The sequence below is a fragment of the Nasonia vitripennis genome, chromosome 1 (assembly GCF_009193385.2).
Source record: "Nasonia vitripennis strain AsymCx chromosome 1, Nvit_psr_1.1, whole genome shotgun sequence".
Lineage (NCBI taxonomy): Eukaryota > Metazoa > Arthropoda > Insecta > Hymenoptera > Pteromalidae > Nasonia > Nasonia vitripennis.
The window spans coordinates 23,336,094-23,350,537 of NC_045757.1; the positions used below are offsets into that span (position 1 = coordinate 23,336,094).

General features: G+C 35.9%; 2 protein-coding genes across 12 annotated transcripts in view; both read left to right on the forward strand.

Annotated features, from left to right (window-relative positions):
* Window positions 1–14,444, forward strand: part of LOC100116185 (sn1-specific diacylglycerol lipase alpha) — a 106,503-nt gene that overhangs the window by 56,224 nt on the left and 35,835 nt on the right. For all 11 annotated transcript variants that reach the window (XM_031920756.2, XM_031920755.2, XM_031920754.2 and 8 more), the window contains one exon: window positions 10,432–10,643. In XM_031920756.2, the coding sequence (XP_031776616.1) occupies window positions 10,432–10,643 (212 nt within the window). The remainder of the gene's footprint in view (window positions 1–10,431; window positions 10,644–14,444) is intronic.
* LOC100679020 lies at window positions 694–2,837 on the forward strand. The gene is made up of 3 exons (XM_003427854.4): window positions 694–2,054; window positions 2,147–2,296; window positions 2,394–2,837. The coding sequence occupies exons 1-3, from the start codon at window positions 2,022–2,024 to the stop codon at window positions 2,754–2,756; spliced, it is 546 nt and encodes a 181-aa protein (XP_003427902.2). The 5' UTR covers window positions 694–2,021; the 3' UTR covers window positions 2,757–2,837.

Genomic DNA, 14,444 nt, shown 5'->3' on the forward strand with positions numbered 1-14,444 from the left:
CATCTATAGCTATTGTGCGTCTCGACTTAGATTTCAGCGGATTATTTATTTGAAAACAATATTAAAAGCATTAACATACTGTATATTCAACCAATATTTTATTTATTGGAACTACGAATTTAGTTGGAGGAAGCTCCGTGCCAAAGAATTGGCAGCGGTTTTCTTTTTGTAGTATAAGGAAAACATAAAGATTTAATATTTTTTGCAATAGCTGGCTCTTTGTACGTGATTGTTATTATGTTCCACTTTGACGTTCACAGATATCATCAATTGTCTGAACATAACTTATAAATTATAAATTATAATAAGATAAAATGTCAGCATTTTTTATATAAAACCAGCGATATAAATTTAGTAAGCAATCAAGTACATTACAATCTTATTTTCACAAACATTTTTACGTAAACAAAGAAGATGAACATGAAAAATTTTTCATACCTATAAGCATACCTTAACGAGCACATCTCGGTGTTGATACGAACAAGCTGAGCGCGGACGTCAAAGAATGACACACCAGGTGTTCATTAGTTTAGTCCCCAGTTTTTCAGTTGTCAAGATCTTCATTTGATATATTTCGTGTACCTAAAAACTACTGCTTGTGGCGCTTATTCGCGGTGTCAAATTATCAAAAACACTACTGAGAAGAGAAGCGTAGGCTAACTGAAGAAAGAGAGAGAATATTACAAAAACTTCGGCAGCAAATTCCTGATAAGACCTCCACGGGCAGTTCAGATTCCAGCGCTGAGGACAGTTCAGAGGAGAGTTCGGATGATAGCTCTGATGAAAGTTTCGAAGAAAAGTCTGATTCAAAAGATGATGGAATCATAATTTGAAATATCAATACATAAAATATCAAGAATTAGTTTTTTTTATTTATACGTTATGAAATCCTTCAAGTGACACAGTACTCAATCCCGAATTTACTTTTATTCAAAGCTAAATATATAATAGAAAATTAAAAGACAGCTCTCGCTTCAAAACGAAAATTACGATAATAAATCCATTAAAATTATACTGGTGGACAAGAGCACGATGCTCGTTGTAGATTCCTCCAGTATAGATTCGATCAATAGCAGGAGCTTACATGGTGCTGCTCGCTCGCTCATTTGAACTATTCACGCCGCTGTATCCGCTGTATCGCTGGTGGGTTACAAGTAGCCATCCAGTGACCATACTTGAACTTCACCCTCTGCTCACCCGCGGGTAGTACCGTCTTAACTAAGATGAATTTAAAAATTAGGCCTTTATAAACTGTACATGAATTATGCAACCTCGCAGCACACTCTTATTCTCATTTCACTTTGTAAACAAAAAAGGACCTTTAACGCACTCTTCATAGAAAATACGCTGTACAACAAGGGATAAATAGATTTTTCTATATTTAGTAGATGCTTAATTTTTGTGTCCGGGCGCATTTAAAGTTCTCTTGTTTAATAACCATCCTTGTTTGAAAAAGCCCATTTTTACATGCTAGTTGCAAAATTTACTCTTGATCTTCTGATCATATAGTTTATACAAATCACGCGAAGTTCAATAACAAAATTTTACAGCATTTATTATCTCTAACATGCACGATATCAGTCATTCTCAAATAACGACAATGTAATACTAGCATTTTACTTTTGATTTTTTTTTATTATTATGCATCGATCAATCTAATTTAAGTGGCAATGCTATGCGGCAACTAATAAAGAGTGAAATTCTTTGTTTGAACACAACAGTAAGGATTCTAATCAATGTCATGAATTTACATGGATCGAGATAAAATGTCCGGATATGTCAAAAACTATACTCTATATACTCTACTACTGGCTCCATTCGAGATATTAAAAGCATAAAATTTTTTATTGTCAAAATAGCAATGAACCGATAATAATGCGACGAGTATAAATGCTAATTAAATACGAGCAATTAATTTTTTTATCGAACTTTAACGTCCGACCGTAAAGCATTGGCTTATATATCAAGCGGATAAACATAGTAGATGCTTTACTCTTATGGAAATAGGTGCTTGATGATTCATGATGGGTTCATCGATAAAACTCTTAGCTGCGGTGAGTTTTCATATCATCAATTCCTTGAAATTTTATTTTTTTTAAAGTGTTCGTTGTATTATTGATTTTATTAATGTATTTTATATTTACAGCTGCTCACTGTACTGTTGACTTGCAACAGTACGAACGCTGTTGAATTGACTGAGATTGTGCAAACGATTGCAAACTCATTAAAGAATATCGATGAAATTCTTCAAACTTTCTTGAAACGCGTAGAAGATTCTTCACTAAAGGAACTTGGGGTATCATTTTTTAAATTCTTGTATTATAGCTCAAGTTTGAAAGCCGACCGCATATATTTTATAATTTGCCATTGATATATTTGCTTTAACTATATAGCAAGTCCGCGAGGGTGCAAGGTCAATCAATAATGAATCAACTCAAACTTCTGATCAAAATATGGAACCCTCTAAAGAATTGACTCAAAATATAGAATCTTCTGATAAAGATCATCAGGACGTTCTACCACCGGAACAAACAGAAGTTTCTTCTGCCTTACTAGATGAGAGAACTCCCAGTATTGAAAACAGCAGACGAAGTTTCTACAAAGTTCCAAGTCGCAAAAGGAAATCCATTAAAAATGTACAAGAGGAATTTCGAAAACGAAGGAGGAACAGGAACAAGGCCCGTAAAGTCACTGATGATGAACACATGCCTTCGCTTCGCTCGAAAATCAAGAGTAAGAAACGAGGTTTCGATTAATTGTAAAGATTGTGTATTAAATGTAAGTAACTTGTAACGATTGTAGTTATGACATTAAAATTAAAAAAAAGACTATCAAAATTTTGTATATTATTTACTTAAAGTTGAATAAAATTGTAACGGGGACGATTACGAATAAGACTAAGACGAAAAAAGGGCAAAGCGCAGAGTATCGCAGAAATGACAAAAAGTCTCCATATCTCGCTGAGAGAAGAGAAGCCGCGGAATTTATGCTCATCGCGACAGCCAATTAAGTAGCTCCGCATAACCAAATGTCGTCGTTAGCCCTAGACTCTGGTTCATAATTTATCCAAGAGTAAGTCTTTGTGTTGGCGATGAGATACATCCTTTTCGTCGTTATTTACGTAGCTATATATTGTAAATATTGCTCTAATCGATAGCCAATACACGTGGCGAAAATAGATTTTTTTTTTTTTTTTTTATTTATTTAAGCTTCAAATCTTTTTTACAAGACTTATTCGCTGTAAAAAAAAAAGATATAGATATATACAAAGAAAGAAAGAAAATATACATAATAGGTTACAATTTAATATTACATTCTTCGAGGAACGCTACAATAGATTTACAGCCTGGTACATGGGGTTCGTGAAGTATGATCGAAGTTTTCATAGGAAGTGGGAATCCAGCTTTTTCTAGGCTTACAATTAGCTTTGTTCTTTGGTTGTCATACAGTGGGCACTGCCAGATGATATGGTCCAGATCTTGAATGCTGGATTTACAAGTGCAAGAACTGTCCGAGATTATATTAACCCTGGCTAAGGAGGCAGCAAGATTATAATGGTCAGCACGGCAACGGTTAATGGTGACTATGAGATTTCTGGTTAGGTTTTTATTTTGAAACCATGGGCGACAAGCATCTAGTAATTTTGAAAGTAGTAAATGCCTTTATCTGGGCTCATTTCCAGGAAATGGATTTTGGAGTTTTTGATCATGGCCTCTCTGTAGCTGGCTTTCATATCAGTGAAAGGTACGAGAGGCCTTCCTCTGATCCCAGGAAACGTTGCTGCGTTCTTAGCTAGGGAGTCGGCTAAATCATTGCCTTCAATACCGCAATGAGATGGAATCCAACATAGAAGAATCGAAGCGCCGTTTGACATTATTTGTGTAAATTTTTGATATTTTTCTCTAATAGAAAATAAGTAAGGGTTGGTTCTTATATCTAGTTTACGGTTTTTGAGTGCCTGCACAACGCTTAATGAGTCAGAAAAAATAATGATGTTCTTGTCGGTGTTTTTGAGAGCAATATCCATAGCATCATTTATGGCAAGAGACTCAGCAGTAAAAATAGAGGTTGTGCTATGGAGATTCCTGACAATCGTGTCATTGTTATTAGTGGAAATGCAGGCCGATCCAGCAGTGTTCAAATTTTTGTCTTTGCTACCGTCAGTGTAGATTTCCAGGTATGAATGATCTTTCAAAAGCCCCTGTAGCAATAGGTTTGGAGAAGGAGATGCTTTAAGGGATTTTCCAACTGTGGTATTGATGGGAATGGTACTGGTCAAGACAGAGTAATCGTAGTTAAATATTTGGTAGTTTGTAGACTTAATAATAGGGATAGGGGAATTAAAGAGATCTTTAATGCACCCTTCAAATAATCGATTGCGCTTGACAGTTGATTTTTTTAATACTTTATTATAGTAGGCTTTGATAGCTTTATGGACTAGAAGGTTTTCATTACTGAGAATTTTTAATAGGTAGGAATAGCAAAGAAAACGTGTTCTTTCTTTGATGGAAGGTAGTTTGGATTCTGCTAGGATAACATTCAGTGGAGTTGTGATTCGATAACCAAAAGCTGCACGAATAGCGCTGTATTGAATTTTTTCTAGTTTGTTGATGTAGTCCTTTCGTACAGGAAAATAAGCGAAGCAGCTGTATTCGAGGATGGATCGAACATAGCTTTTATAAAATATGATTAGAATGTTGGGATGGGCACCCCACCAAGTGCCTTGTAGAAATTTCAAAATATTAAGAGCTCGATGACATCTCCATCGAATGTTATCAATTTGTTCGCAGAAATTGAGTCTGTAGTCGAAAATGACTCCGAGAAATCGGGCGGAAGAGCTGGATACTATAGTACAATTATTGTTAATTTCTAATTCGGTCGTGCCAGGTAGAATGCCATTTTGGTTAAAGTTGACAAATACAGTTTTGTGTGGAGCTAGATCAAGTCCAAGGTGTGAAAGCTGTTTGTCAATAATCTTGATGGCCTTTTTTAGAGAGTTTATGTTTTTTGAGCAGAGTGATATATCGTCTGCAAATTGTAGCACAGAGACTGTTTTAGGGATGTCGTTCATGATGGAGCTGACATAGATAATAAATAAGAGAGGGCTAAGGACACCCCCTTGAGGGACGCCTTTGTACGATAGTCTGAACTCATTGGAAATTTCAGAGAAAATCTGTCTTTCGTAAGTCAGAAATTTGATAAAATTAATCATTTTGGATGGACAGCCTAAGTCTGCGAGTTTAATCAATAAGAGTTCAATGTTGACGTTGTCAAAGGCGCCACTCACGTCGAGGAATACAGAAAAAAGATTTTGTTTTTTCTTAAAAGCTTCTTGAATTTTAATGGTTAGATTGAGTATATTGTCTGTACAGGATTGTCCTTTTCTAAATCCGCTCTGAAAGCTTGGAAGAATGTTTTGTTTTTCAATCACCATTGAAGTTTATTTTTAATAATTGTCTCAAAAAGCTTGCACAGTGAAGATGTGAGGGAAATAGGTCGATAGTTGACTCCGTCAGATTTGGAAATTAGATGAACAAATGATTTTTTCCAATCTTTCGGAAAGTGGCCTGTTCTAAACATTTCGTTGTAGATATCGATAAGAATGAGCTTGTAGTTGATAGGGAGGTTTTTTAAAGTGAAGTAATCGATACCATCAAGTCCCGGAGAAGAACTTGATTTTCGAGAGTCGAGTGCAAGGTTAAATTCAGCAAAGGTAATTTCTGATTCGAGGAAAGAGTTATCTTGACAGGTAGGCATGAAATCGGGATTAGTCGGTACCCACGGAGGGCAAATTTTGTTTATTGCTTTGATTTTATTCTCGGTCTGAAGATTTTGAGTCAGGTGTGACGGCGTAACCTTGACCCATTTGTTTTTCAGAATTTTGGATTTTTCCCATACGTATTTATTGCTAGAAAGACAGCTAAGACTCTGTGCAAATTCAATGAAATCGTCTCTCTTTTTTCTTTTGAAAGTCTTGCGTGCGATGGCCCTAAGTCTTTTGAATTCTATAAAGTCGTTTAAGTTTCGTGACTTTTCCCATTTTTTTGAAGGCTTGGTTTCTCATATCTTTAATATTTTGACACTCCGAGTCCCACCAGGAAACTGGGTTCCTGTGAATTCTCGGGTTTACAATTTTCTTTTGAGGTGTATTTTGCATGATAGCGTTCGAGACAGTTTCAACAAAAAATTCGTATTTTTTCATGGGACTTAGAGAGTCAAAATTCGCCGAGAAAAAAGAGAGATAATTTGATTGAAGATCATTGTCTACATTAACCCAATTAGTGCGAAGCGACCTGATTTTAAGAGATTTTTGAAGGTAAATCGATTATTGGGTGTTTAGCAATACATAAATCGGGTAATGGTCGGAGCCTAAAGTGTCGCTATGAGCCTGAGTTTCGATGCGATCTATTAACGAGATACTGGAAATAATAAGGTCGATGTTTGATGAAGAGGTAGTATCGATATGTGTGAGCGTGTCAGTGTTGTGAATGTAAAAATTAGAATTTTTTATACATTGAAGGAGATTTTTACCATTAGTATCTGTTTTTTTACAATTCCAAATGTGGTGATGAGAATTGAAATCTCCCATTAAAACATTGTTCTGATTTGGATCAAAATTTGCAAAAAGTGTTTCCCAGTTCTCAAGGCTTAAGGCGACACCAGGGGCTCTATAGCATGCATACAAGTTCAAACTCGGAGAGGTGTTTGTGATACGGACACCACAAAATTCGACCGATTCATTTGGAATAATTAGATTATCGATTTCTTTATACGCAATGTTTTTTCGTATGAGGAGAAGGAGACCTCCCCCTGAGGATCTTACCCTATCCTTTCGAAACGTAACAAATCCTGGAAATTGGAAATTGGTACACTTGTTGTTTAACCAGCTCTCGACGCACACAAGAATGTCAATATCTTTAAGGAGATCAGGAAGTTCTTCTTTTCGGAGGGAAATACTTCTGGCGTTCCAAAAGACAATCTTGAGATTGAAGTTAGTTAGTGAAGTTTGCGTTGAACTATCCATTTTTAGGCTGCAAAGCGTGCTCTGAATCGTCGTTGGATTCCTCAGATGCAGAAGTGGAATCATTCAAAATTTTCTTTTTAATCCTTGTGATTCTTGATTTCAAGGTTCTGCTGTTGGAATATCCATAGGCATCATCCAACATCAAAATAAGGCCATTGGTGTTTTCGGTATATGTTTTTGCAATTTCTAAAATATTTGAGTTGCCGTATGTAGAAAGAAGGAAGTCTTTGAATTTATCTAAGTCGATAGGATAAGCATTTGAATTTTGGGAGGTATACATCTTAGCAGATTCTAGTTGAGCGTCGATTTCCGAGATGGAGCACAGTTTCTTATCTTGTTGTTGCCTGCGCTTATGAGTTATTGGTAAATTCGTTTTGGGTTGTTTCGTTTGTTGTTCTGTACTGCTTGCTTGAGAAGATACACTTAAAGGGCGTTTGAAGCCTGAGTTCAATTGCTTAGTGGGCATTTGTTCCAAGGAGAGAGGTTGCGAAGTTAGTTTATCTGTGGGTTCTGGGTTGAGGACAGGAGTAGGACTTAATTGGTCTTGTGATGACGGTGCTTCGGAGTTAATATCCGATAGAATAGATTGGTCAGAGAAAGGAGGAGCAGAGTTAGGATCGGCTTGATTTTCTGTGGTTGCATCTAAATTTTGATATTGGTTTAGATTGTGACAGTGTTTGGCTAAATGCCCCTCTTCTTTGCATAAGAAACAATTAAGCTTGTCGCTCGAGAGATATATCCAGTATGTGGTGTCGTCAAAATTGATTTGTATTGAATCTGGAATCTTGGAGACGTCGTCCGTATGAATGTACATTTGCCGACGAAAACTCATAATGTGCGAGTAGTTTGGTTCGTTAATACCAGCCCTGAGAAAAGATATCTGTGAAACGGGCTTGATTTCGTATTCTAGTAGCTTATTCATAAGTACTGAGTGCGGTATGATAGGACATACGTTAGAAATGATGATTCTCTTGGATTTTGAAACAAGCGGTCTCAATGTGAGAGAATGAGGGCCGATGTGTATTGGCGTGTCTTTGGCCGTGACTTTGTCAGCGAGCTCACGGGTACTAAGATATAAACAGACTCGGCCTTGGGAAATTCTTGAGGCGAATCGTATATTTTCGGGACCAACAAGGCCGCCAATGGCGAGAACATAATCTTTGATTTGTAATCCGTCTACAGAGTCAGTGATGATGGCTTGCTCCTTTTTAGGAAACATTGATTGTTCAGTAACTTGAGAGTACGATAACAAGGATTTGCTTTTCATGGAGTCATTTGGTTTATGTGGGGAACTCTGAGTTGCAAGAGCACCCCCGTTGTCGGAAGAGCTCATTGCTGTGGTAAGAAAGTTTTGCACTTTAAGGCACTAAAAGTGCCGAAGCACAACTTTGTTTAACTTCACTGTAACCGAGCACACTATCACAAGCGGCGGAATGTTGACTGATTTAAGCTCTGACGCCCGAGAATATAAACACGTTCTACCTTGACGGCGGCTCAGACCCGACTCCGAAAATAGATTGAAGATGGAAAATTATTGTTGTAGGTCGAGAGGCTTTATGCAAGAAGCAAATTATTCTGACATTGTTTATTAGACCACGACTATAGTAATACCAAAATATTATGCATTTACTGTACTTCAATCGTTTCTTGAAAAATACAATACTCAAATGTGTGCGTGCGTGTGTGTGTGTGTGTATATATATATATATATATATATATATATATATATATATATATATATATATATATATATATATATATATATGTGTGTGTGTGTGTGTGTGTATTATTTTAAAATAATTTTATTTTAGTATTGGTTTCAAGAGATATATTTTTGCTTTCTCCTACAGGAAGCTTTGAAATAGTAAAATTTTCAGTTTTGCTAAAACTTCGTAGAAACGCATTTGAACGTGTATAGAGTTCGAATCATGCGTTTTTAGAAAATGTCCGTTCGGATGGATGTGTGTATGTATGTGCGTATATGGTTGAAATTTTTTGGTCACTTCGGATAGGTTTACAGCTTATAAAACCGTTTAGTTTAAAAGATATTAGGATTCAAATTTTTTGTCTTTCATCCTGTATACCCTGTATAACTGAAAATTACTCTTTTTGATAAACCTGAATCATAACTCGCTAACTAAAGTTCAGAATGGTTTGAGAAAATTCATGATTTTGTGAGATTACGAGAACCCTATGATATTTAAAATATTGAGGTTTAAATGTTTTTATGATTATATGATTTAATATTGTGACGGATGCTCCTTCAATAAAATAATTAATATTGGAAGTATTTTATAAATCATTAACATACTGTATACTTGAACAATTTATTTTGTTTTATCTATTGGAACTATAAATTTTGTTGGCGGAAGCTACCTGTCAAAGAGTTGGCAGTGGTTTTTTCTTAGGCAAAGATGAAGAAGCCTAAATCCATTAAGTCCCCAAAAAAATTGAAGTATGAATAAAGTAACGAAATAACCAATCCTCGAATCAAAACTAATTAGAATCTCAAGCGCGTCGATTTTCACGCATTAATTATTTGGTAATCGAGATTACAAGCGCATCAAAATGCCAAAATCGTAGTCTACTGCCGGTTATCACAGCCGCGTGAATTTTTAGCTATATGTATAACGAATATGGAAATTACACGTTCTGCATCAAAAATGAGCTTCAGTGAATGCAGTGCGAGACAGTGACGATTACAGGATAACTGAAATCGAACTAATGTATCAACTGGACGTATATTTAATTAAATTAATTATCACAAATACCATACATTATTCGATATACATATTTACATGCGGTATAAGTAAATGATTGATATTTAATCTAGTGAATGATACGTTTAGACCCGGATAATGAATGAATAGCTTATAATCATCTATTTAACAACCAAATACTGAACACATTTCTGCTGTGTTGCAGTGATATATTTATGAGCGTGAAAATGGATGATTGAAATATAGCATAACAGTATGAATTTACGCCAAAAGTAATTTTGATCACATCCACGATAATTTGTTAAAAATTAAAATCCGATTTCAGATTAACGCAATTACTCAATCACCTCTTATAGAATACAGATTGCTTTCGAATAGAATTCCTGAGCCTCCTTGTTAGTGAACACATGAAAATCCGACGAATAACGTTAGAAGTATTTTTTATATCCTCCACATTTGTCTCGAATCTGAAATGTCAGCTCATAAAAGAAAATTTATCTTCCCGAATAGTAAACCATAAGACGTACGAAAAAGCGGAAGCTTTCTCGCCCATTTTTATCTCCGTCGTACGTCCATTCCATTCAATGTGAGGCATCTAACTCCATAAAATTCCCCAGAGTAGCGCGTGCGGATACAGATAAATCGGCTGACCCCAATTTGACTGACTTTCGTTATCTCTTTTTTCAGGGTGATAGTCTTGGGCGTCCTCCTGGGCATCCTAGAATGGGATCGGAGCATCCAGTGCGTTCTGCTGCTATGGGAGTACATACTCGGCTATCTGGCTATCTTCATATCCTCGATGGCCGTCGAGTTCTCTATGTGCATGTTGGCGACGCGAGGCAGTATACTCGACACTGCCGCTCGCGCGCCGATGCAATATCTGCTCTACATACGTCTCTGTGAGTAAACTAATCAATTATTGCAATTAGTGTTGTCCCGGTGATGCATTGATTAATATGGATGCCTCGCTGTTATGTTATCATTCTTCACCACCGTTTAGTGATTCATTTTGCTGCTAGTTATTTAGATGTTATCTTCAAATGCGTGTATGAAAATTATCCAAGACGAAGGTGTGTCAATGCGATTTTATTATTAATTTAGATCCGTTTCACTAGAACTGTAAACAATAATTAAGATTTTTCGCGCTAATTTTAGAAAACCGAAATAGTCTAATTCTTTAATTAATTTTTTGATGTAACATTCAACAGCAGACCTGACATCTTACTTGATTAGTAGTGAAAAATGCATAAAAAATTGATTTTCATTTTGTTATGCAATGTTTGGGTGACCGAAAATATTTGTCATATATTTCAGAGATTCAGGGCCGTTGAACCAATGTATGAGCTTTTGTGTCATAGTTTAACACCGTGAAGCGGTTCTCGTAGAATCGTTAAAATTAAACTAGATTTCGATCGCCTCCTTGTTAGTTGACGTAGTCAAATAATATTGTAAAATGATCCTATCTGATGTAATAAGACATTACAAAGCTTATATATAGTTAAGGTTAATATTGTACACTCAAGCTCGTACACTATAGTATACGGCCTAGACTAAACTCATTGATGTTATAAGTTCTTGAATTTTTTTTTTATTTTTATTCTAAATCATATTTTATAATAATCATAAACTAGTATTTTAGTTAAGTACAGATGATGCTTTTATGTTGTTGATTTTATGTAAATTTTCAACACATCATCGCATTATTTTAAAAGTTGATTTTATTTAGGCTGATAACTTAGATACTTCACTTTTTGAGGATAAGTATCACATAAGGATCGAAAAATCGTATAATGAATGAATTAAATATGATTGTCACAAGAGCGGGTTAACAAGAAGAAGCAAGCTAGAAAATACATTTCAAAACTATAATTTAGGAAATTAATCTGAAAGATATTCGCCATAAGCATATACAAAAACTAAAAATCAAAAATAATAAAAGATACCATAGAGAACATATCCAATATACGGAAATTAATATTCTTCTAGCCCATGATTTACGACTCCGATAAAAACACAACCCTCTGGCTAAAGCACATTCTCGATATGAAAAGCTTCCCTAATAGCCGCATGTGTCATACCTTAATCGTCGTGATTCCGTCATCAAAGATCCTCTGGTCGACGAAGAGAAAGCGAAGAGTTTCAACCCCCAGAGGACGACTTTAATCGCAAGAGTCAGAATCCTAAGCCCGAGCGAGCCAACCCTCTGCTCGTTTGCTTGTTTTTTTACTGATACATTCTATATGTTTCCTCGTCTTTTTTCATGCGCGCGACCGCAAGGATGTAGGGTGCATCACACGCTCGGTTTAAATATGGATTTTCGTGGATAGTATACGGATCGGGAAATTGTTTTTCTTTTACGCTCGCTGTGTCATACTTTTTTGCTCTTCGTTCAGTTGAATAAAATATGTTAAAGATGCGTGAAAAGCAGGTAACCCTATTTCAAAAATATATTTAAAAAAGCTGCGCTGGAAATTTCACTGAAATGTTTTTGCAGCAAAACTTTATTTTAATGATGAAAATACAGGGGGGCATCGTGGAAATTTATTTTTAAAACAGCCGTAATCCAAATGAAATGGCCTCGTAACTTTTGTATTTATTAGGCATGTCGCATGTTTATCACTGTCAGCATTAAAAATAAGGGATAATAATTTTCGAATGATATATAGAGGGATAGTCGTAAAAATATGCCAGTCTACCGCAATATATTGCTGAAGTCATTGGTGCAGTCGTAAAGCACAACGCTATTGCAGACCACGGAACTCAGTCTGGCCTAATGGCGATACTGCATGCAATTTTTCGTATATTCTCGCTTATCGCTGCGCTTCAAAAAATGGAATATTCTAGATTAGTAACTTTGTATCATACATGGAGAGAAATGTATCACTAAAAATTACTATACTTTATCCTAATCGGGAGACAAATTCAACCTATGCAGAACATTTAGTATATTTGTGTGAAAATTTACTATACATTCATCGAAAATTGCTGTACCAGTATATAGTAAAAATTTCACTTCGCTCTGACTCGCTGTGCTCCGTCGGTAAAAAATTACCGACAGAGCTAAAAAATTCGTCATAACTCAACCCGACGAAAAAAATTCGCCTGATGACTTATTGCCGCTAGAGGGTGACTCGTAAACTCCACTCGCAAGTGCAAAAAACTGTTCGCAGTTCTGTTTCGCGCTGCGCTTGCGTTGTGCCTGCGCTGCGCTGTGTACAGGTTGGGAGTTTAAAGTTGCAATTCGATACTAGCGGCAGCTTCGGGAATTAAGAAACATGGCGTCAACAAAGTCTCTGTTTATATTGATGGTATATGAGAGTTCAGTATTTTCAGTCAATTTTTGAATAACAATTATTGTAAATTGTATGTGAACTCCTTAAATCAACTTCTAAAGTTGACTATTATCTAGGGCGAAATGTATTTTTTTACTGAATACAGAAAAGTTACTAAAAAAAGAGTCTGCTGCACTAATTCGTTCCTCAAGGGTTGTAATTCCAAAATGCAAAAATTCTATCATTGAGTTTTTACTCAGTACTGAGCAAAGGAACTATATTTACTACAAATTGACTGTAAAAAAATTATTTTGAGTATCTGAGCAAGAGTACGAACAGTCCATTTTTCAACTACCACTTCTATGTCATTTTAATCGTTTTCATTTTATTAACAATATCTCTGTGACCAGATAAGGCTTGGATTTCAAAGAACTTGTTTGTAAAACTAATGAATATAGCTCAATTTTTTCTGGAGCTTTTACGGAGCACCACACATGTTAATCATGCCAGAATTTATAACGTTCTGGCCTTCTATCATGTTTCTTGACGACGGTGTAGCCTCACTCTATTCACACGGAGTGTCTAAGGACACTGACAAGATTGTTTATTGTGTAAATGTTTATATTTCTACATTTTTTAATGAAGCTCCATAAGAGCCCTGTGTATTTCGGAGACTTTCTGGCCGCCATCTTTGTTAACCTTCAAGCGCACGAACCGAGCGCGCGAACCAAGTTTAAACTCCCAATAGAAACTTCCAAATCGGGACATTATATATAAATATAAATGCAATTAGTCTAGCGATGCGTTGTGAGATTGCGAGATGTGTAATAATTAGCTTGTGATGTGTATAATAATATGCTTTTGTTCTTAAACTGCGAGATTAAATGTAACAAATAAATAAATGAAAATTCTCCTGCAACACCCAATAACACACAAATAAGAGTAATACAATAGTATATTAAAATACGAGTGCGCGAAGAAGGTGATCTTCGCAGCGTATTTCGTATCGACAAAAAATCGAGTGTGATGATCACCTACGCGCACGAGTATCGTATACTATTTTTTGACACGAGTGTGCGAATCTACTTTCTTAGCAGATGAGCTCTTCGTGCGCGAAATCTGCATTTCACAGTGTGAAAATCAGGCGTTTCGCGCACGCTACGCAGCTAGGAGAAATCGAATTTCGCACACAGAGTGTCAAAAAATATTATTTGTCCTGTGTTTAATAATCTTAGAACGAGTGAAAGAACTCAGAGTGAGTTCCGACAAAAGGAAAGGGTTGAGTGAGTGAAGGGTTCTTTTTAATTAACACACGCGATTTTGAGGTACACAAAAAGCACTTGCTTTGGCGTAAAAAACCCTCACGGTTTAGAGGGAAAAGCCTCAGCAAGTGTAAGCTTTATTGAAAATAAGGAAAGAGAAACTATA